The following is a 21844-nucleotide window of genomic DNA, read 5'->3' on the forward strand; positions in this document are numbered from 1 at the left end:
TCAAACTAAATATTTTTTAAATACCAGTTACGTTACGGTTAGCACTCTTTTTTTAAATGGTCTTTTTTTGTGTGTGTTCACATTGTACAGGCAGTTTGCATTGAAGAACATTTCAGGATAGAGGTATGACCTTGGGCTTTTGACTTTGTACTACCATGAAAGGCTGCAAGATTAGCTTCATGGCAGTTAGATTCATATCATTGTGGATGGGGTTTCCCTTGTTATCATTCACTTCTCTACTTCACTACTTCTCTCTCCCCTTTCTATCCCCTGTTTTGTATCTTCACAGGAAAGGGAGACGTGTTTGGGGACATCTTCTGGAAGGAGGTGACCCTAGCCCAGGCTTGCGCCAACGTCCGGGCCTTGACTTACTGCGACCTCCACGTCATCAAGCGTGAAGCTCTGCAGAAAGTTCTGGAGTTCTACACGGCCTTCTCTAACCACTTCTCCCGCAACCTGCTGCTCACCTATAACCTCAGAAAGAGGGTAAGCTGCCCGGGAACATTGCTCTCTCTCTGTGTCTCAATAGACTCCAATAGCTTATTGATTGTCAAAAAAGATTGGATAGACTCCTAAGTTCTTTATTTTTCACCTATCCAGTCCTTTCCGTAACAGTGGTCTGGAGGGAAACGAGAGCTATTTAAGAATATTGGGACAGAGATCTCTCTGTGTCCTGCAGTTAATAAAAGGAAAGGTGATGGCATCTCCCTCAATGAATAGTGCTCTTATTTATTTATTTTAAAAAGCTGACACGTCAACCTCAATTGATCTTTCTCAAAGATTCCTTTTTTGGTGGATGTGGCACCTTATCTTTATGGGAACTGCTTTAAAGATAGACTCCGCAATATTTCATCATCAAACAGAGTGGGGCAACTTTTGGCTTGCATCAACAGCAGCATAAATGAAATGACTTCTGCCTTACAGGCATAAACAACAACAATCTGCCCAAACTGATGTCATTGCTGAGTCTACCTTCATCATGCCGAGTCAGTTGTACTTGGTGTCTCACACTTAATTTGTGACGCTGGCCTTGCTGTTTCACCATAGTTAAATCTCGTACCCAGACACATCCGGCCAATGTTCGCAATATCTGGGGACGAGGTTACACCATAATTGATTCTCTGTGGAACGTGTCTTTAAAGAATTTTCTTGGACCAAGAGGAAGTGAGGTGGTGGCCAGTTCCCGGTCTTTGTATTGCATAGTACAATATTTCCTTCCAGGGACAAGTAATTGCACAAAGTGACATTTGACAAATGTTGAATAATGACTTAATAATGGATTCACCTTGTCCTCCATTTTTTATCAAAATGTCCTCGTCTCGCTTTTGTTTGTCTGTAATTGAACCTGTTTACTGACTTGTTCCTTACCTGTAAAAAAGATAAGGCCTCTAAACAAAGTATCAACTACACTATGCTCTCTCAGCCTTTGTCAAAATATTATAGAACCCAGGTCGCTTGTGTTAAAGACAACCTACGGATTGCTCCAATAGGGTTAGCTCACTTAGGGGGACTTGTAAGGTGGGCTCATTAGCGAGGATCGTTACAATATGGCAATCATCATGGCGTTTGAATAGTATGTTAGAAATGCATAATTTGACAGATTATTATTAATGGTGCAGATTCATTCATTATTTTTTAACAAATGGCCCGCTATGTCTTATTGAACTGAATATCAGTGCAATACGCTTCTAGACTTTAACCATGGTAGCAATGAGAGCGTTTCTTCATTGACTCTTTACACCCACTCAAAACCTCAATACAGACAACAAATTGATAACGTGTAAACCAAGAACATCACTGAAAACCCACAGCATTTTCTATTTAAAAAAAAATCCAAGTACTGAAATTGATTCAACTTCGATGAAGAAAACACAGCATATTCACGAGGAGGACATAGCTTATTCATCAGAAGGGGCTGTTGCTTCATCAAGATGCAATCCTCTGTCCTTGTCATCATCATCCAATTCAAACTTGAGTATAGAGGTCATGTTGACTATTACGATGGCTCACTTTTACCGCATATCCTATTATGGTTTGTCGCGATCTGCACCCTTAGCCGTGGTGCATGTGGTTTCTCTCTGTCATCAAGGTTACTGCTTTGTTTAGTCTAGAAAAGCTTTCAGGTGCATAAGCCTCTTTAGGCAGCCACTGATCCACCATACTTTTCAGGTTAGGTAACCAGAGGGATTGATTTGGCTAATGCTAGAACCTGCTGTTAGGTATGATACAGGGCAGTGATCATTAGGCACCGAATTGAAGAACTACCTGGACCTGTCCAATTAGAAACGCTCATTGTTGTTTTTTTATCGTGTGCCCTAATGAACACGACCCGGGTTCCGCCATAGGGTCATGAGGCCCATTTCTGTAGGTTATGCCCATGGAAATCAGTAACACACCAGTTGATGGGCCAATTCTGGAGGCCCATCATGATAGCTTTCGATGTCTGTCGACAAGCGCCATTTTTCATAGACCTTTTGCATTAACGCGAGCTGATTAGACATTTAGACAGTGAATGTCGAAAAGGTCAAATTTTGATGAGTATAATAAGTCATATTGATTTCAGAAATAAATTGATTGCATAATTGACACAGTAGATAGGTTTCCATCCAATTGGGGACAGACTTTCATGTGAATATTAAAAAATATGCATAAAGAAAATATGCAAATTTCCCACCTGTGGCGTTTCCACCAAAATTACTTGTTGCAGATAAATATCTGTGTGTGATGACGTAGTGCACACAAAATGTACTCTTCACTTAAGTAACGAATAAAAGTATGTCTAATGTGTCTATCGCATTTAAGTCATAGTGGGAGGACCACACACCATGTCATCGCGACTCCAAGTTTACTTTGATATGGTTATTATATCAATATTTGCTCATAAAAGCATTTCCACAGCCATTTCTCGCATCATTAATTTTACTAACACACAAAGAGCCAACCATGTCAAACAAACAAATTATCTGTTACAATTTATAAAATTGTACCGAAACTTCCTGTTTCCACCACAGCACTCGTGTTTTTTGTTTTGTTTTTTTACACGGTATGACTTTACTTGCATAAAAAACGTGGTTGGAAACGTGGTTTATGTTTAATGAATGAACCATACACTCTAGAGAGACTGGACCAGATTCACCAACAAGAATTTAAATAGCTTCCTATTTGTGTAATTTATTTTCGTTGGGTGGTTTACTTAGATCGGTTGTGAAAAGGGAATCATTAGGAACATACCCATTGTGGATCTATCTTTACAAAATGAAATGAGCTCTTAGCAGAGCTACTGAGATATGCAATCTGGATTTATTTTGAAAACTAAAATTCATGCCAGTTTATAAACCAAATTAAATGACACATGATCAAAAGTCTCCACGGCTGTCGATTACTAGTTTAAAAAAAGTAAATGGCAATGCAACGATTGACATTGCAGCATCATCTGAGGTGAGAGAAGTGAAAATGCATCGTATATATAAATATTCCACAAACGCTTTTATCCAAAGAGACATACAGTACAGCGAGTGCGTACATTTTCTACATTTGACGAGAGAGCTGCTTTCTACTTGTTGTCTTACAGTGCCTGCAAGATGGATGTCAATTATGTATGAATCTTTAATATCACCTTCATTTAACTGTTACATCATATTAATTAAATAGTTATGGATGACTCATCCAACCCCACTCCTCGCCCCTGTAGCGTTTCACAGTTCTATCAACTTACTTGGTAAAATGTTTACAATTCATAAATGCTTTATCTAGATAGTCGGGGCCCCATTCCAAGTATGGACAAGCATGCATTACTTTCACGTCAATCATTCATTGATGTGAATGGGAGACTTGCAGGAAAATGTTTGTCAAACCCACAGATCTAAAGTTAGAAATACTTCCCCTTAGTGATACTAATTGTTTCCAAATCTCATTGCACAAACAAAGGCCCTTGAGATTTGCATAAAGTTACAAAAAAAAAACATGACATTTCAGAAGGGGAAGTAACCTAGGTGGTGAGTGGGGGGGGGGGGACTCCTTCAGGGCAATGGTCAGATCCTCCTCTGCTTTACCATGAAACAGATTTGTATTTTTTTTTATTCCCCTCTGTACCAGAATTCAGAAGGTCAAAGTTAGAAACACCTTCAGTATTGCAGTTGAGTGCAGCAGCAAGGGGCTTTGCACCAAAAATGATTCATAGATTAACACACGCGCTCTGGGAATATATTGTTACAGCAGAGAGATGAGTCACTAGTTCGATCAAAGTCCATGTGCCAAGAATTTCAATTCGTAGTCAGTCATTCAATCAATTCATTTTCATGTGTATATCACTTTTTACAAATGAAGTGGTCGGGGGAAAAAAGCATGGGCCTCAAATCCACAAAGAGCAGAAGGCGACTAGAGTAAAGAAAAACCTTGAGAAGAACTAGAACCCTAGATAGGGAACCCATACTTCTCTGACTGGCTGTTCAGATAGTTCAGGGTTCATAATATTGACCACCCAATGCCAGACAGTTGTCCTTTAAAAAGCAAAGTCAAAGCAGAGACTGGCAATGTTGCAAGGACAGCGTGGTGGAAGCCAGCCAAAAGGAATAAAACACACTACAATCATATTCCCTCATTGTATAGTGTTGGGCAATACTTTACTACTACAATACAGTACCTACTACCACATACCATCACTTCCATGTTGTGCTACGATGACTACCACTGCTACAAAGTACATAACTATTAACAAGATAAGTAACACCAACTTTTTGATCAAAAGACAAATCCTCTCACAGGAGGTTGGTGGCACCTTATTCGGGGAGGACGGGCTCGTGGTAATGGCTGGAGCAGGATCAGTGGAATAGTATCAAACACATGGTTTGATGCCATTCCATTCGCTCCGTTCAGCCAATATAATGAGCCGTCCTCTCCTCAGTGGCCTCCATTGAATCCTATGTGTACCACCTCTCCACCCTAGGCTGATTAAACACTAGGTGGGTATTGTCAGTCATCACCAGTCTCTCTCTCCATCTTCTTCCCATTATCTCTTTCTCCTCTTTATTTCCCTTTCGTTGTCTCTCCACCCCTATCACGGCCTCTTGCTTCCCCTGATCGATCGGAAACCCAGCCCTGCTGCATGGGACCCGTTCTGCCGCACTGTGCAATAATGATCTCCTGTGTGAGAAATGACCCTGACTCGCTTGAGTAGGCACAATGCTGGTCTTCCACCTGCAATACCCCATACTGCATCGTCTGCAGTCGCTTCACAGGAAAGATCTTTTTACATTACACATCTGGATTTACAAAAAATAAATCCCTCTACTCTATAAGGTTATTATGTCTTTTTCACCAATTAAATATATCTGTATTAAGAAACCCTATGGAAACGTTGCTGGACAAGTTTCAGCCCATATTACTGATCTTGTGAGAAATGTGGGATACAAGTCTGGGATACAGGTCTAAATCTAATCTAAATCTATACAGTAATGTGATGGACTACAGTATTTGTACTGTATTTCCTAATAACACAGTGATCTACATGGTTTCATGACCAGCTGTTTCCTATAATATTAAACAACTAGCTACAATAATCCACTCTAAAGCATTATGTACTAACGACTCTCTTGTTCTTCATCTGTTTTATTATACGAACACCAAGAACTTTTAAAATTCCCCTGACCCACATATTAATCGCGATTCAATTTCACCAGATGAAATGACTAAATGAAAACCCCACGACTAGGTTAATAAAGATATTGATTACATGGTTAATGCCAGAATGATTCTGGGAAAGCCTCTGCAGTCTGCATGACCACATTTTAATCGTGATCTGAGAAAGGTCTTATTACTAACACGAGACACAGATTGATGGACACATTTGATTGTTAGCCATACTGCATCTCAAATAGTGTCATGGTCATGAACAAATGAATATTAACTGAATGAATCTGCCACATTCCTAGAGACAGATAAATATGGAGACAGTTATGGGCAATGAGGCGACTTCTTGTAGCCTTGAGTAACTGTAGTACTGTCATTTACTGAAGATGCTGGAGCTGTAACACTTCAGCTGTAGTGCTGGCATAATTACCGTATGACCGAAGGGTTATGGATGAAGATCGTTGTGAAGATAAAAGTTTCTTCAAATAAAAAGTTAAGTAATCAATATCAATGTAGTACTAAAATAACATTAATATACACCAAATAAAAATAAGAACATGAGATGTAAGCTAGCTATATACTGGGTCAGTTCCAATACATGTGTAGGGAGGGATACAGGAGAGGTAGATACAGTGCCTTCAGAAAATATTCATACCCCTTGACCTTTTCCAAATGTTGTTGTGTTACAGCCTTAATTCAACATTTATTATATTGATTTCTCATCCATCTACACACAATTGCCCATTATGACAAAGTGAAAACATGTTTAGCAGATTTATTGAACATGAAATACATAAATCTAATTTCCATAAGTATTCACACCCCTGGGTCAATATGTTAGAATCACCTTTGGCAGAGCTTTGCACATCTGGATTGTATAATATTTGCCAATTTATTATTTTCAAATATTGGCCTGTTGGAAACTATAACCCCCTACTGCCATCACACAGTTCAGGCTAAAAAAAAATGTATCTCTAGAGAAACTGTGCAATGTGCACATTGAGCTCACAGAAAAAAAACAAATAAAATGGAATTCAAATAATTGAACCGACGCTGGTTAATCGCTCAGCACTACTTTTTAGCCATACTGAATCCTTCCTCAGGTCAAGCAGTCCTCAGCTGTCTGGTCTGCCCGAAAATACAAAGGATCTGATTGGCTGTTCAGGGGATTGTGCTTTATGAATACACAAATGTAATTTGCACTGTGGGATAGTCTCTGCCTTTTGGAGCAGCCTTTGGAGAAGAGTCTGAATGTGTATTAGTCATAGACAGCCGCTGTTTGAATGGACAGCTAAAGATGCATTTGCAGGCTTTGAGACGGAAAGTTGTTGGGTTTTGATTCTGACCAGTGCTTTGCCTTAATCTGGCAAGTTTGAAAAAAGCATTGCTTAAATTATTTAGATAGGCATTGGGTCAATGTTAACCTCACCTACTTCACTCTAAAATATCTGATGCGACGAGATAACTAATTCATTTCAGTTACTTGGTTAGACTAATACAATTTCAAGGTTTAAAATAAATGCTCCCAAAACCATACCTGTGCTCATAGCTGCAGGAAGTAGGGATGCTGAGGGCGCTGCAGCACCCCTTAACATCTTATTTTTTTACAAAACTAGTGCACTTGGCCTTTAATAGTCTTGTATTAGCAGACCGATATAAGATTTGTCCTTTAGATTACGTTTCCTATCCCCAACATTACTTATTTATGTGTTTGTATTGGTTTATGTGTCACCTGCCATGATTTCAATGTGGTTCAATATATTCATTCATTTTCATTCAAAAAAGGGGCCACACTTTGCATTTCCACTGCCTTGATATTTAACTATGGTGAGGGGGAAGCTGCTTTACTTTTTGCCGCTACTGCTTTGTGTTTGTGCTGAGTGCAGCTAAATAAAGACCACTGTGGTACATAAACACAATGCAGACTTTTTTTTCCTGTGAGCTTCCAGCTGGCAATTCAAAATGTAATAAATAAATAAATGAGACAAACAAAACCCGCACTGATATTTTATAGGACAGTGAGCGGTTGTGTCCTCGACGCTAACGTGCCAGCTCTACATATTTATAGTAACGATGTTGCACAATATTACCTACATTTTATCTAATTAAACATGAACACTTCCAAACTCCCTCTTTGAATTACAGTCAAACCTGGTTAGTCAGTGCCAACTTCCCCTATGAGGCATTAACTATTCCCAAATGCAAACACTTTATTGTTCCAACACTTTTGCTTCATGAAATAATTACTGTACCTCTTTCTTAGGACATCACCACCATCTAATCCTCCATGTCGAATAACATTATAGAAAAATGGGGCTGTTTTTCGTGGTTCGGGGTAGGCCCTTTAGGTTCCAGTAAAAATGGGAAATCTTAATGCTACAGCATACAAGAATTACATTCTAGATGATTCTGTGCTTTTATTTCTTTAACCTTTTTTTAACCAAGTAGGCTAGTTGAGAACAAGTTCACATTTACAACTGCGACCTGGCCAAGATAAAGCAAAGCAGTGCGACACAAACAACAACACAGTTACACATGGAATAAACAAGCGTACAGTCAATAACACAATAGAAAAAAAAGAGTCTCTATAAAGTGTGTGCAAATGGTGTGAGGTGGTAAGGCAATAAATAGGCCATAATAGTAAGGAATTACAATTTATCTAAATTAACACTGGGGTGATAGGTGTGCAGATTATAATGTGCAAGTAGAAATACTGGTGTGCAAAATAGCAGAAAAGTAAATAAAAACAATATGGTATGTAGATTGGATAGGCTACATACAAATGGGCTATGTACAGCTGCAGCGATCAGTTAGCTGCTCGGATAGCTGATGTTTAAAGTTAGTGAGGGAAATATAAGTCTCCAGCTTCAGCGATTTTTGCAATTCGTTCCAGTCATTGGCAGCAAAGAACTGGAAGGGAAGGCGACCAAAGGAGGTGTTGGCTTTGGGGATGACCAGTGAGATATACCTTCTGGAGCGCGTGCCACGGGTGGGTGTTGTTATCGTGACCAGTGAGCTGAGATAAGGTGGAGCTTTACCTAGCAAAGACTTATAGATGACCGGGAGCCAGTGGGTCTGGTGACGAATATGTAGCGAGGGCCAGCCGATTAGAGCATACTGGTCGCAGTGGTGGGTGGTATATGGGGCTTTATTGACAAAACGGATGGCACTGTGATAGACTGCATCCAGTTTGCTGAGTAGAGTGTTGGAGGCTATTTTGTAAATGACATCGTCGAGGATCGTTAGGATAGTCAGTTTTACTAGGATATGTTTGGCGGCGTGAGTGAAGGAGGCTTTGTTGCGGAATAGAAGGCCGATTCTAGATTTTATTTTGGATTGGAGATGTTTAATATGAGTCTGGAAGGAGAGTTTACAGTCTAGCCAGACACCTAGGTATTTGTAGTTGTCCACATATTCTAAGTCAGAACCGTCCAGAGTAGTGATGCTAGTTGGGCGGGTGGGTGCGGGCAGTGAACGGTTGAAAAGCATGCATTTAGTTTTACTAGCGTTTAAGAGCAGTTGGAGGCCACGGAAGGAGAGTTGTATGGCATTGAAGCGCGTTTGAAGGTTTGTTAGCACAGTGTCCAAAGAAGGGCCAGATGTATACAGAATGGTGTCTGCCTAGAGGTGGATCAGGGAATCACACGAAGCAAGAGCGAGATCGTTGATATATACGGAGAAAAGAGTCGTCCCGAGAATTGAACCTTGTGGTACCCCCATAGAGACTGCCAGAGGTCCGGACAACAGGGCCTCCAATTTGACACACTGAACTCTGTCTGAGAAGTACTTGGTGAACCAAGCGAGGCAGTCATTTGAGAAACCAAGGCTGTTGAGTCTGCTGATAAGAATGCAGTGAATGACAGAGTCGAAAGCCTTGGCCAGGTCAATGAAGATGGCTGCCCAGTACAATCTTTTATCGATGGTGGTTATGATATTGTTTAGTACCTTGAGCGTGGCTGAGGTGCACCCGTGACCAGCTCGGAAATCGGATTGCACAGCGGAGAAGGTACAGTGGGATTCGAAATGGTCAGTGATCTGTTTGTTAACTTAGCTTTCGAAGACTTTAGAAAAGCAGGGCAGGATGGATATAGGTCTATATCAGTTTGGGTCTAGAGTGTCACCCCCTTTGAAAAGGGGGATGACCGCGGCAGCTTTCCAATCTTTGGGGATCTCAGACAATACGAAAGAGAGGTTGAACAGACTGGTAATAGGGGTTGCAACAATGGCGGCGGATAATTTTTCAAAGTGAGGGTCCAGATTGTCTAGCCCAGCTGATTTGTACGGGTACAGGTTTTGCAGCTCTTTCAGAACATCTGCTATCTGGATTTGGGTGAAGGAGAAGCTGTTGGCCAGGGTTGAGGTAGCCAGGAGGAAAGCATGGCCAGACGTAGAGAAATGCTTCTTGAAATTCTCGATTATCGTGGATTTATCAGTGGTGACAGTGTTACCTAGCCTCAGTGCAGTGGGCAGCTGTGAGGAGGTGCTCTTGTTCTCCATGGACTTTATAGTGTCCCAAAACTTTTTGGAGTTAGAGCTACAGGATGCACATTTCTGTTTGAAAAGGCTAGCCTTTGTTTTTTTGATTGACTGTGTGTATTGGTTCCTGTTTTCCCTGAACAGTTGCATATTGCGGGGAATATTTGATGCTATTGCAGTCTGCCACAGGATGTTTTTGTGCTGGTCGAGGGCAGTCAGGTCTGGAGTGAACCAAGGGCTATATCTGTTCTTAGTTCTACATTTGTTTGAAGGGGCATGCGTATTTAAGATGGTGAGGAAATTACTTTTAAAGAACGACCAGGCATCCTCGACTGACGGGATGAGGTCAATATCCTTCCAGGATACTCGGGCCAGGTCGATTAGAAAGGCCTGCTCTCAGAAGTGTTTTAGGGAGTGTTTGACATTGATGAGAGGTGGTCTTTTGACCGTGGATCCATAGCAGATGCAGGCAATGAGGCAGTGATCGCTGAGATCCTGATTGAAAACAGCAGAGGTGTATTTGGAGGGCAAGTTGGCCAGGATGAGACCTATGAGGGTGACCATGTTTACGCATTTTGGGTTGTACCTGGTGGGTTCCTTGATAATTTGTGTGAGATTGAGGGCATCTAGCTTAGATTGTAGGACTGCCGGGGTGTTAAGGATATCCCAGTTTAGGTCACCTAACAGAACAAACTCTGAAGATAGATGAGGGGCAGGCAATCAATTCACATTCATCTTTCAACTTTGTGGCAACAGTTTGGGGAAGGCCCCTTCCTGTTTCAGCATGACAATGCCCCTGTGCACAAAGCGAGGTCCATACAGAAATGGTTTGTCGAGATCGATGTGAAAGAACTTGACTGGCCTGCACAGACCCCATCAAACTTTGGAACGCATTCCTAATCGCCCAACATCAGTGCCCAACCTCACTTATGCTTGTGTGGCTGAATTGAAGCAAGTCCCCGCAGCAATGTTCCAACAACTAGTGGAAAGCCTTCCCAAAAGAGTGGAGGCTGTTATAGCAGCAAAGGGGGGACCAACTCCATATTAATACCCATGATTTTGGAATGAGATGTTCAACGACTATACTTTTGGTCATGTAGAATATGTTTGGAGGCTGAGGGACATTATGCTATTTTCCTTCAGTTTAGAAACGTTTAAGTCAGGGCTGCCCAACCCTCTTCCTGGAGATCTACTGTCTTGTTAGGTTTTCATTCCAACCCTAATTTAGCGTATCTGATTCAGCTAGTTAAGGTCTTGTTGAGCAGCTAATTAGTAGAATCAGGTGTGTTAAATTAGGGTTGGACTGAAAACCCACAGGACTGTGGATCTCCAGGAAGAGGGATGGGCAGCCCTGGTTTAAGTCATAAGTGTGCAAAGAAATACTTAAAGTAAAAATACGTAAAGGGTATTGTATTGAGTAGATGTAATGGAGCAAATGTCATTTTGGACCCAAAGAATTTAAGGTGGGCTTGATCCCAACCTGATGTTCTGATTTCTTGTTACAGATAGTGTTCCGGAAGATCAGTGATGTGAAACGTGAGGAAGAGGAGATGCTCAAGAGGAATAATGAGGCCCCTCTGAACCTTCCTCCGGACCACCCCGTCCGTCGCCTCTTCCAGCGCTTCCGGCAGCAGAGGGAGGCGCGACTGGCAGCAGAGCGAGCTAGTCAGGGGGAGCCACCAGAAGTGGAGAAGGGCACCATCCACCTGGAGCAAACCAAGATCCACGAGGTCCTCGCCTCCACCAGCATCATCATGGTGACCGAGAGCCCTGCCACTCCCACAGCTTCGTCCACATTGTCATCTTTGTCCTCCAGGCCCTCTAGCCGAGTCATGCTTCATGCCCCTGCCATCCAAAATGGCAACCTCGTAGGCTGCAAGTCCGCAGAGCCAGCGCCAAAGACCAAAAAGGGCTGGGGTCGTTTCAAGGAATCTGTTGTGAAAGCAGAGTCATGGAGCAGCGTTTCTAAGGCCGAGTCCATGGAGACCTTGCCGGACAGGACTAAGTCCCATAACGAGATGTCTCTCAAGAAGACAGACTCTTGTGACAGCGGTATTACCAAGAGCGACCTGCGCTTAGATAACGTGGGTGACGCCCGCACTCCGCAGGACCGGAGCCCTGTGCAGTCAGAAGGGAAGCTGGTTGTCTGTCCTATACCCGTACAGACCATGCACGCCTCTTTCCTGGAGCTGAAGCAGGAACTTAGGGGAGACATTGGGTCTCTTAATGGCCGCATGGCGGTGGTGGAGGCACAGCTGGCCGAGATGCTTCAACTGCTAAAATCGAAAAAGACCTCTAGTTCGAGAAAGGCCTCTCGCTCATCCAGTTTCTTTGAGATGTCACGACCGGCATCCCCCGATTCCGATAAGGACGACAGCTTCTCACAATCTTGACACTGCATGTTTTGGCAGTCTATGCAGTGTTTCCCAACTGTAGTCCCAGATTACCCCCAACAGTATACATTATTTGATGTGGCCCCGGACAAGCACACCTGATTCAACTTGTTAATTATCAAGCCCTCAATGAGTTGAATCAGGTGAGTTTGTCCGGCGCTACACCAAAAATGTGTGCTGTTGGCGGTACTCAAAGGAGTTGTGAAACATTGGTCTATGGGACATGAAGTGAATACATCCTAGAGTTCATCCAGGAGCTGGCTGAGGTGTCGCAAAAATCTGAGAGGTTTTGTGAAGACTTGGGCAATAAGATATTCCCAAATTAGTACAGATGAGTAATGAGGGATTATCTTACCCTTTTATTATTATTATTATTAGATATAAGGGGTAATCTGGATAAAAAAGATGCACATCTGGATTATCTCTGCACCTTGAGGCACATACTGTGTGATATTCCATGGATCTACTTTTGTAGGGGTTTAAACTGTAAGCAGCATAAATAACGCATTTGTTGTCGAATTTCTTTTCAATTGGACTCGTTTTAGTTTTAACTTGGTCACACATTTCTCATGGTAAAACTAAAACCTTAAGGAGGTTTATATAAAATCTGTGCACTCAATTGAAATTAGCAATAATATTTTATTGCATTTATATAGTTTTTCACCAGGTCTCAAAGCACTTCACTTTGCAGGGGGTGATGTGGCCATGATAACATGAACACTGTAGAGCAACAGCGAAGATGCACATATCTAAAATGGCATTGTCCATGAATGGATTTGCTTTCGTTATAGTTTGTCAAAGGTTAATGCATTACTGGGATAAAGTACAATCTTGTAAATAATGATAGATTGTTATGTTGGATATCCATCACTGCCCAATGGCAGCAGGTACATGTACAGTACATGAGCACAGTTGCACAATATGAAAGTGTACCATGTGTGGTATAATTTCAGTGGGAAAACTGGATATTTAGAATTTTTGTGTGTGTTAAATGTCCTCGCATGATAACATGTTTGGTCATTATAATACGGTATGTTGCAAAATTTAAGTTACACCAAAAATACATGTTTGAGCCATTTCTAAAATAGCTGTTTTCACCCCATCCAACCGTTATGTTATTTGGTTTTGTCCAGTCAACAACCAAACAAATGTTGCTATGCTAGCTCAAAGCACGCATTGGGAACAACTGTAAACTTGTTTAGTAATGCAAATTTACAGAAAAATACCTTGAAAGCAGTGTGGCTTGTTATTTACGCCATTGCTCTCTCTTTGTATTAAAATGAGGGGGAAATCATGATTGTGAACTTTCAATGTATGGTGGAAACCATGGCACCTTTTCAACCAACGTCCATCCTGAATTGTCATGGGAAGAAGTCAATCTCGACTATGAAACCTTTGTGCATTTCTGGTCATCACTGTTGATATAATATGCAAAGTGTTGCCATTTATATTGTGTCTCTAGCATTTGTGTTGCAATGTTAAAGGAGTAAAATGAGATACTTGCACAGACAGGTCCAGAATTATTGGTACCCTTGATAAATATGAGGAAAAATAAATAATACATACTGAGATATATTGTATGCCAAACAAAATTCGGGAAAATTATATATGTTATACTAATACAATTGCTCAGAGAAAGAGATTTTGTTTAACAAGTAATCATTGTTTTCTCTAAAAAAAGATAGGGGTCAAAATGATTGGCACCCCTGTTTTTAATACTCTGGCACCCTCCCCCTTGCGAGGATAATGGCACGGAGCCTTTTCAGAATTTTTTTATGAGATTGGAGAACACATTGGGAGGGATCGTAGACCATTCCTCCATACGGAATCTTTCCAGATCCTTGATATCCTTTGTCTGCGCTTATGGACTGCCGGCTTCAATTCAAACTACAGGTTTTTATTGGGGTTCAAGTCCATAGACAGATGGCCATTGCAAAATATTGATTTTGTGGTCACTTAACCATTTCCTTTGTGTATTTTGATATGCGCTTGGGGTTGTTGTCTTGCTGGAAGAGCAACTTGCGGCCAAGTTTCATCCTCTTGGCAACCTGGTTTTTGGGATAAAATACCCTAGTACTTGGTAAAGTTGATGATGCCGTTGACATTAACAGGGGCCCCAGGACCAGTGGAAGTAAAATAGCTCAATAACATCAAAAGATCCACCACCATAAAGTAGGTATGAGGTTATTTTCTGCATATGCTTTCTTCTTTTGATGCCAAACCCACCACACTCATGTGCATGGCCAAAGAGCTCTACTACTTATGTCATCTGACCATGCTCAGGTTCCAATCCAAGTGCCAATGCAAACTCCCAAGCGGTTCCCTTCTGGGTTGCTCTCAATTATGTTTTTCTGGCAACCCTTCCAAAAAGCCTATTGGCATGGTGTCTAATTATAGATATAAAGTCTTACTTGGTGACCCGAAGGTGTTCTGTAATCTTCCTTACTGTGTGGGGGACAAGATACACATACGTCCAATATCAGGCAGGTTTACCACTGTTCCAGAAGTTTTAAACCTCCTAATTGTTGGCATAATAGTGGTAAATGGTAATTTTTTTGTACCCGTTGCCTGATTTATGAAGGTCCACAACCATCTCTTTTCATTGTGAGTTCTTCACCTTTTCCCATGCTGATGGATGATACATTTACATGTGTGTTACCTCATTTCTTTACCCCAGTAAAACAGGGAGCCATGGAAGACCACAATGCAGGTATTTAAGGTGAGATTAATTTTAAAAAGTAGAATGTTAATGCAGATTGTTTTCATAAGAATCTTTAGGGGTGCCATTAAACATTTTGAGATATATTTTTTTTCTCTGAGCAATTGTATTAGTATAAAATAATGTAAACATTTGAGCATACAATATAGCTCAGGATTTGTACATACAGTGCGTTGGGAAAGTATTCAGACCCTTTGACGTTTTCCACATTTCATTACATTATTACAACCTTATTTTAAAATGGATTAAATTGTTTTCCCCCTCATCAATCTACACACAATACCCCATAATGACAAAGCAGAAACAGGTTTTTAGAAATGTTTGCAAATGTATAAACAACAACGGAAATGTCATATTTACATAAGTATTCAGACCCTTTACTCAGTACTTTGTTGAAGCACCTTTTGCAGCGATTACAGCCTTGAGTCTTCTTGGGTATGATGCTACAAGCTTGGCACACCTTTATTTAGGGAGTTTCTCCCATTCTTCTCTGCAGATTCTCTCAAGCTCTGTCAGGTTGGATGGACAGCGTCGGTGCACAGCTATTTTCAGGTCTCTCCAGAGATGTTAGATTGGGTTTAAGTCCGGGCTCAGGCTGGGCATTCAGAGACTTGTCACAAAGCCATTCCTGCATTGTCTTGGCTGTGTGCGTAAGGTCGTTGTCCTGTTGAAAGGTGAACCTTCGTCCCAGTCTGAGGGTCCTGAGTGCTCTGGAGCAGGTTTTCATTAAGGATCTCTGTACTTTGCTCCGTCCATCTTTGCCTCGATCCTGACTAGACTCCCAGTCCCTGCCGCTGAAAAACATCCTCACAACATGATGCTGCCACCACCATGCTTCACCATAGGGATGGTGCCAGATTTCCTCCAGACGTGACACTTGGGCATTTGGCCAAAGAGTTCAAGCTTGGTTTCATCAGACCAGAGAATCTTGTTTCTCATGGTCTGAGAGTCCTTCAGGTGCCTTTTGGCAAAACTCCAAGCGGGCTGTCATGTACCTTTTACTGGAGGAGTGGCTTCCATCTGGCCACTACCATAAAAGTCCTGATTGGTGGAGTGCTCCAGAGTTCCAATCTCTACAGAGGAACTCTGGAGCTCCGTCAGAGTGACCATTGGGTTCTTGGTCACCTCACTGACCAACGCCCTTCTCCCCCAATTGCTCAGTTTGGCCGGGCGGCCAGCTCTAGGAAGAGTCTTGGGGGTTCTAAACTTATTCCATTTAAGAATGATGGAGGCCACCGTGTTCATTTCTGCAGCTTCAATGCTGCAGAAATGTTTTTGTACCCTTCCCCAGATCTGTGCCGACACAATCCTGTCTCTGAGCACTACAGTAAATTTCTCATGGCTTGATTTTTGCTCTGACATGCACTGTCAACTGTGGGACCTTTATATATAAACAGAAGTGTGCCTTTTCAAATCATGTCCAATCAATTGAATTTACCACAGGTGGACACAATTCAAGTTGTAGAAACATCAAGGATGATCAATGGAAACAGGATGCACCTGAGCTCAATTGAGTCTGATAGCAAAAGGTCAGAACACTTCAATAAAAAAACATACCTTATTTACACAAGATATTTTCCAAGATTTCAAAAATAAACTTTTCGCTTTGTAATTATGGGGTATTTAATCCATTGTATAATAAGGCTGTAACGTAACAACATGTGGAAAAAGTCAAGGAGTCTGAAGAGTTTCCGAATGCACTGCATACAGTCTTTTTTGCTTATCTTTATCAAGGGTGCTAATAATTTTGCATATAATGTATAAGGAATATAAATCAGGAAATACTCAGTTGCACTTTTGCCATTTAAAGAAACATTGTAGTCAATGCACGAGAACCGCACCTGAATTTGTATTTTCCTTGAGCAAATATAAAAAGACATTGAAAATGAATCAGTATCTCCCAATGCTGGCCCTTGACACTCCCTTTCTACACATTTGATATTCATGGAATAACACTAAATAATTAAAATTAGAAAACAAATTGGATTCAACTCATTTAACCCTGGCTTTGAATCTTCGGTGTCTTTCCTGCAACCTTGGTCGTTGTGCACATGATTGCAACACAATGTTTGTACTTGACCTTAAAACTGTAATAACAAATGTATGCACTGTTCTAAAATGTCAGATTTGGAGGAATACTAATAATGAATTGTAAGGACTAATAATGAATAGTAAGGAAAGTTTTACATATTTTGTTGTGTTACAGCATGAATTTAAAATGTATTATATTTAGATTTGTCTTGTCACTGGTCTACACACAAATTATGGAATTATGTTTTTAGACATGTTTACAAAAATGAAAAGCTTAAATGTCTTGAGTCAATAAGTATTCAACCCCTTTGTTATGGCAAGCCTAAAAAAGTTCCGGAGTAAAAATGTGCTTAAGTCACTGTGTTCAATAATAGTTTTTAAACATGATTTTAGAAGGACTACCTCTGTACCCCACACATACAATTATCTGTTAAGATCCCTCAGTTGAAGCTGTGAATTTCAACCACAAAGAAGAGGGAGGTTTTGCAATGCCTCGCAAAGGGGACCTATTGGTAGATGGGTAAAAAAACACACACACACAAAACAGACCATGAATATCCCTTTGAGCATGGTCAAGTTATTCATTACATTTTGTATGTTGTATCAATACACCCAGTCGCTACAAAGATACAGGCGTCCTTCCTAACTCAGTTGCCGGAGAGGAAAGAAACCACTCAGGGATTTCACCATGAGGCCAATGGTGACTTGAAAACAGTTAGAGTTTAATAGCTGTGATAGGAGAAAACAACTGAGGATGGATCAACAACATTGTCAATTAGGGTATTACTGTGGAATAACTACAGAGTGAAGAGAAAAGCCTGCACAGGAGAAAAAAAAGAACATTCCAAAACATGCATTTAAGTAAATATTGCAAAAGTAATACTGCAAAAAATGTGGCAAATTTTGTCCTGAATACAAAGTGTTAGTGAGTAGCACTATACATATTTTCAAACATAGTGGTGCCTGCATCATGTTATGGGTATGCATGTAATCGTTAAGAACTGGGGAATCTTTCAGAACAAGAAATAAATGGAAGGAGCTAAGCACAGGCAAAATCCTAGAGGAAAACCTGGTTCAGTCTGCTTTCCAGCAGACACAGGGAGATTAATTCACCTTTCAGCAGGACAATAACCTAATCAACAAGGCCAAATCTACAGTGGAGTTGCTTACCAAGAAGGCAGTGAATGTTCCTGAGTGGCCAATTTACAGTTTTATGTCTTATGGCTTGGGGGTAGAAGCAGTTAAGAAGCCATTTGGACCTAGACTTGGCTCTCCGGTACCGCTTGCTGTGCGGTAGCAGAGAGAACAGCCTATGACTAGGGTGGCTGCAGTCTGTGACAATTTTTAGGGCCTTACTCTGACACCGCCTGCTAGAGAGGTCCTGAATAGTAGGAAGCTTGGCCCCAGTGATGTACTGGGCCGTACGCACTACCCTCTGTAGTGCCTTGTGGTCGGAGGCCGAGCAGTTGCCATACCAGGCAGTGATGCAACCAGTCAGTATGCTCTCGATGGTGCAGCTGTAGAACTTTTTGAGGATCTGAGGACCCATGCCAAATCTTTTCAGTCTCCTGAGGGAGTATATGCCTTGTTGTGTCCTCTTCACGACTGTCTTGGTGTGTTTGGACCATGATAGTTGGTGATGTGGACACCAAGGAACTTGAAGTTCTCAACATGTATCGACTCAGGTGGTTGAATACTTATCTAATCAAGATATGTGTTTCATCTTTATTCACAAAAGTTAGAATTTGTCTTTTTGTGTATATTGTTGACAAAAAAAATGACAATGAAATCCATTTTAATCCCACTTCAACAAAATGTGGGAAAATTATAGGTGTATACTTTCTAAAAGGCACTGTACATGTTATTCTATTCACATACTGTCACAAAGATTAGTATTTGTAAAAAGTGTATAATGTTCATATTAAATTATTTTGTACTTTGGATTCATTTTTGAATTTGGTCGGACTTATAAATACATTCAACCACAAGTGGAAAAGGATTTCCCTTTACAATAACTTCCCTAGATAACCTTGTAAACACTAGATTATCATTTATTTCAAGTCTCATTCGTTACTGTGAGCACCAAGAAGGTTTGCTACTGAAATGAGCTCTTGTAAAAGCTCTTATTTGGCCTATAGCACCACACAACAGTTTCCCGTGTGAATCAAGAATGATCCACCACCCAAAGGACATCCAGCCAACTTGACAACTGTGGGAAGCATTGGATTCAACATGTGCCAGCATCCCTGTGGAACGCTTGACACCTTGTAGGTCCATGCCCTGACGAATTGAGGGCAAAAGGGGGTACAACTCAATATTTGGAAGGTGTTCCTGCTTTGTACACTCAATTTATAATATACTGTATACAGCTATATGTAACTATAGGCTAGAACCACTCTAAATACCCACTCAAACATGTCTTAGGGCTCAGACACACCAATAGCGTTTGCTGGCTGAGAGTACTTGGCACCGCTGAACGTAATTTGCGAACCGAGTGCCTATTTAGAATAGGCAGTCTGACGTCTACTGCGGGTGGTCCCTAAAACAGCGCGCTGAACCATTTGCAGTTGAATGCTAGATCCACAGTCAGTGCGATGTGTGCAAGCCTTTAGTTGAAAAGCAACACAGCAAAGATTGTGGTTTGTGAATCTGCTAATGTGGACTGAAACAACTATGAATACCAGGAATGCCAGATCCCACAGCACACTCAGTATGGTGCAAGTGGGGCTTTGAGTCCCCTTGAACCATGGTCATTGTTTTCTCTGATAGCCTCTAATCTGATTAGATCTGTAGAGTTACTCTAGTCTTTGGGCACTCTACATCAGATACTTGATTAATCTCAGACATTCAACTACAACAGCAGAGCATAAGTAACAAACCTACACTACACAGTGCATTCAGAAAGTATTCAGACCCCTGGACTTTCCCACATTTTGTTACGTTACAGCCTTATGCTAAAATTTATATTTTTCTTTAAATGTATTCAATCAATCTACACACAATACCTCATAATGGCAAAGCAAAAACAGTTTAGACATTTTGGAAATATCACATTAACATAAGTACTCAGACCCTTTACTCAGTACTAGGTTGAAGCATCTTTGGCAGGGATTACAGCCTTGAGTGTTCTTGGGTATGACTCTACAACCTTGGCACACCTGTATTTGGGGAGTTTCTCCCATTCTTCTCTGCAGATCCTCTCAAGCTCTGTCAGGTTGGATGGGGAGCGTCGCTGCACAGCGATTTTCAGGTCTCTCCAGAGACGTTTGATCGGGTTCAAGTCCGGGCTCTGGCTGGGCCCCTCAAGGACATTTAGTGACTTGTCCCGAAGGCCCTCCTGCATTGTATTGGCTGTGTGTTTCGGGTCGGTGTCCTGTTGGAAGGTGAACCGCCGCCCCAGTTTGAGGTCTGAGCGCTCTGAAGCAGGGTTTCATCGAGGATCTCTCAGTACTTTGCTCTGTTCATCTTGACAAGTCTCCCAGTTCCTGCTGCTGAAAAACATCCCCACAGCATGATGCTGCCACCACCACCACCATTCTTCACAATAGGGATGGTGCCAGGTTTCCTCCAGACGTGACGCTTGGCATTCAGGCCAAAGAGTTCAAGCTTGGTTTCATCAGACCAGAGCATCTTGTTTCTCATTGTCTGAGAGTCCTTTAGGTGCCTTTTGGAAAACTCCCAAGCGGGCGGTCATGTGCCTTTTACTGAGGAGTGGCTTCCGTCTGGCCACTCTACCATAAAGGCCTGATTGGAGTGCTTCAGAGATGGTTTTCCTTCTGGAAGGTTCCCTCATCTCCACAGAGGAACTCTGGAGCTCCGTCAGAGTGACCATCGGGTTCTTGGTCACCTCCCTGACCAACGCCCTTCTCCCCCGATTACTCAGTTTGGCCAGGCAGCCAGCTCTAGGATGAGTCTTGGTGGTTCCAAACTTCTTCCATTTAAGAATGATGGAGGCCACTGTGTTTTTGGGGACCTTCAATGCTGCAGACATTTTTTGGTACTCTTCCCCAGATCTGTGCCTCGACACAATCCTGTTGCGGAGCTCTACGGACAATTCCTTCGACCTCATGGCTTGGTTTTTGCTCTGATATGCACTGTCAACTGTGGGACCTTATATAGACAGGTGTGTACCTTTCCAAATCATGTCCAATCAATTGAATTTACCACAGGTGGACTCCAATCAAGTTGACGAAACATCCCAAGGATGATTAATGGAAAGAAAATGCACCTGAGCTCAATTTTGAATCTCATAGCAAAGGATCTGAATACTTATTTAAATACGTTTTTTTATTTAGACATTTTAGAATAAGGCTGTAACATAAAATGTGGAAAGTTAAGGGGTCTGAATACTTTCCCGAATGAACTGTATAAAGGCTTCACACTATACTTAACCAGGTGTGAAGAGTATATGGTAATGATCAGAATGTATGGTTCTCAAGCAACCAAGCAGTCAAGGTTCCATTAGAAATCAGGGTAATTACTCTGGATAATTGAGGGGAAATTATTCAATAAAATATTACTACAAATCATTATAAAATTACATTAATTGTAATATTAAGACCAATTGAAATTCATACCCTAACACACTAAACTGCAG

The 21844-nt window shown here is 41.4% G+C and overlaps 1 protein-coding gene across 1 annotated transcript in view; it reads left to right on the forward strand.

The window, feature by feature from the left end:
- LOC139370559 (voltage-gated delayed rectifier potassium channel KCNH1-like) overlaps positions 1–12497 on the forward strand; it is a 53835-nt gene extending 41338 nt beyond the window's left edge. Inside the window, exons 11-12 of the mRNA XM_071110132.1 lie at positions 290–486; positions 11610–12497. Of these exons, the coding sequence (XP_070966233.1) occupies positions 290–486; positions 11610–12497 (1085 nt within the window). The remainder of the gene's footprint in view (positions 1–289; positions 487–11609) is intronic.
- The last annotated feature ends 9347 nt before the right edge of the window (positions 12498–21844 follow it).

This window comes from Oncorhynchus clarkii, chromosome 17, assembly GCF_045791955.1.
Source record: "Oncorhynchus clarkii lewisi isolate Uvic-CL-2024 chromosome 17, UVic_Ocla_1.0, whole genome shotgun sequence".
Classification (NCBI taxonomy): domain Eukaryota; kingdom Metazoa; phylum Chordata; class Actinopteri; order Salmoniformes; family Salmonidae; genus Oncorhynchus; species Oncorhynchus clarkii.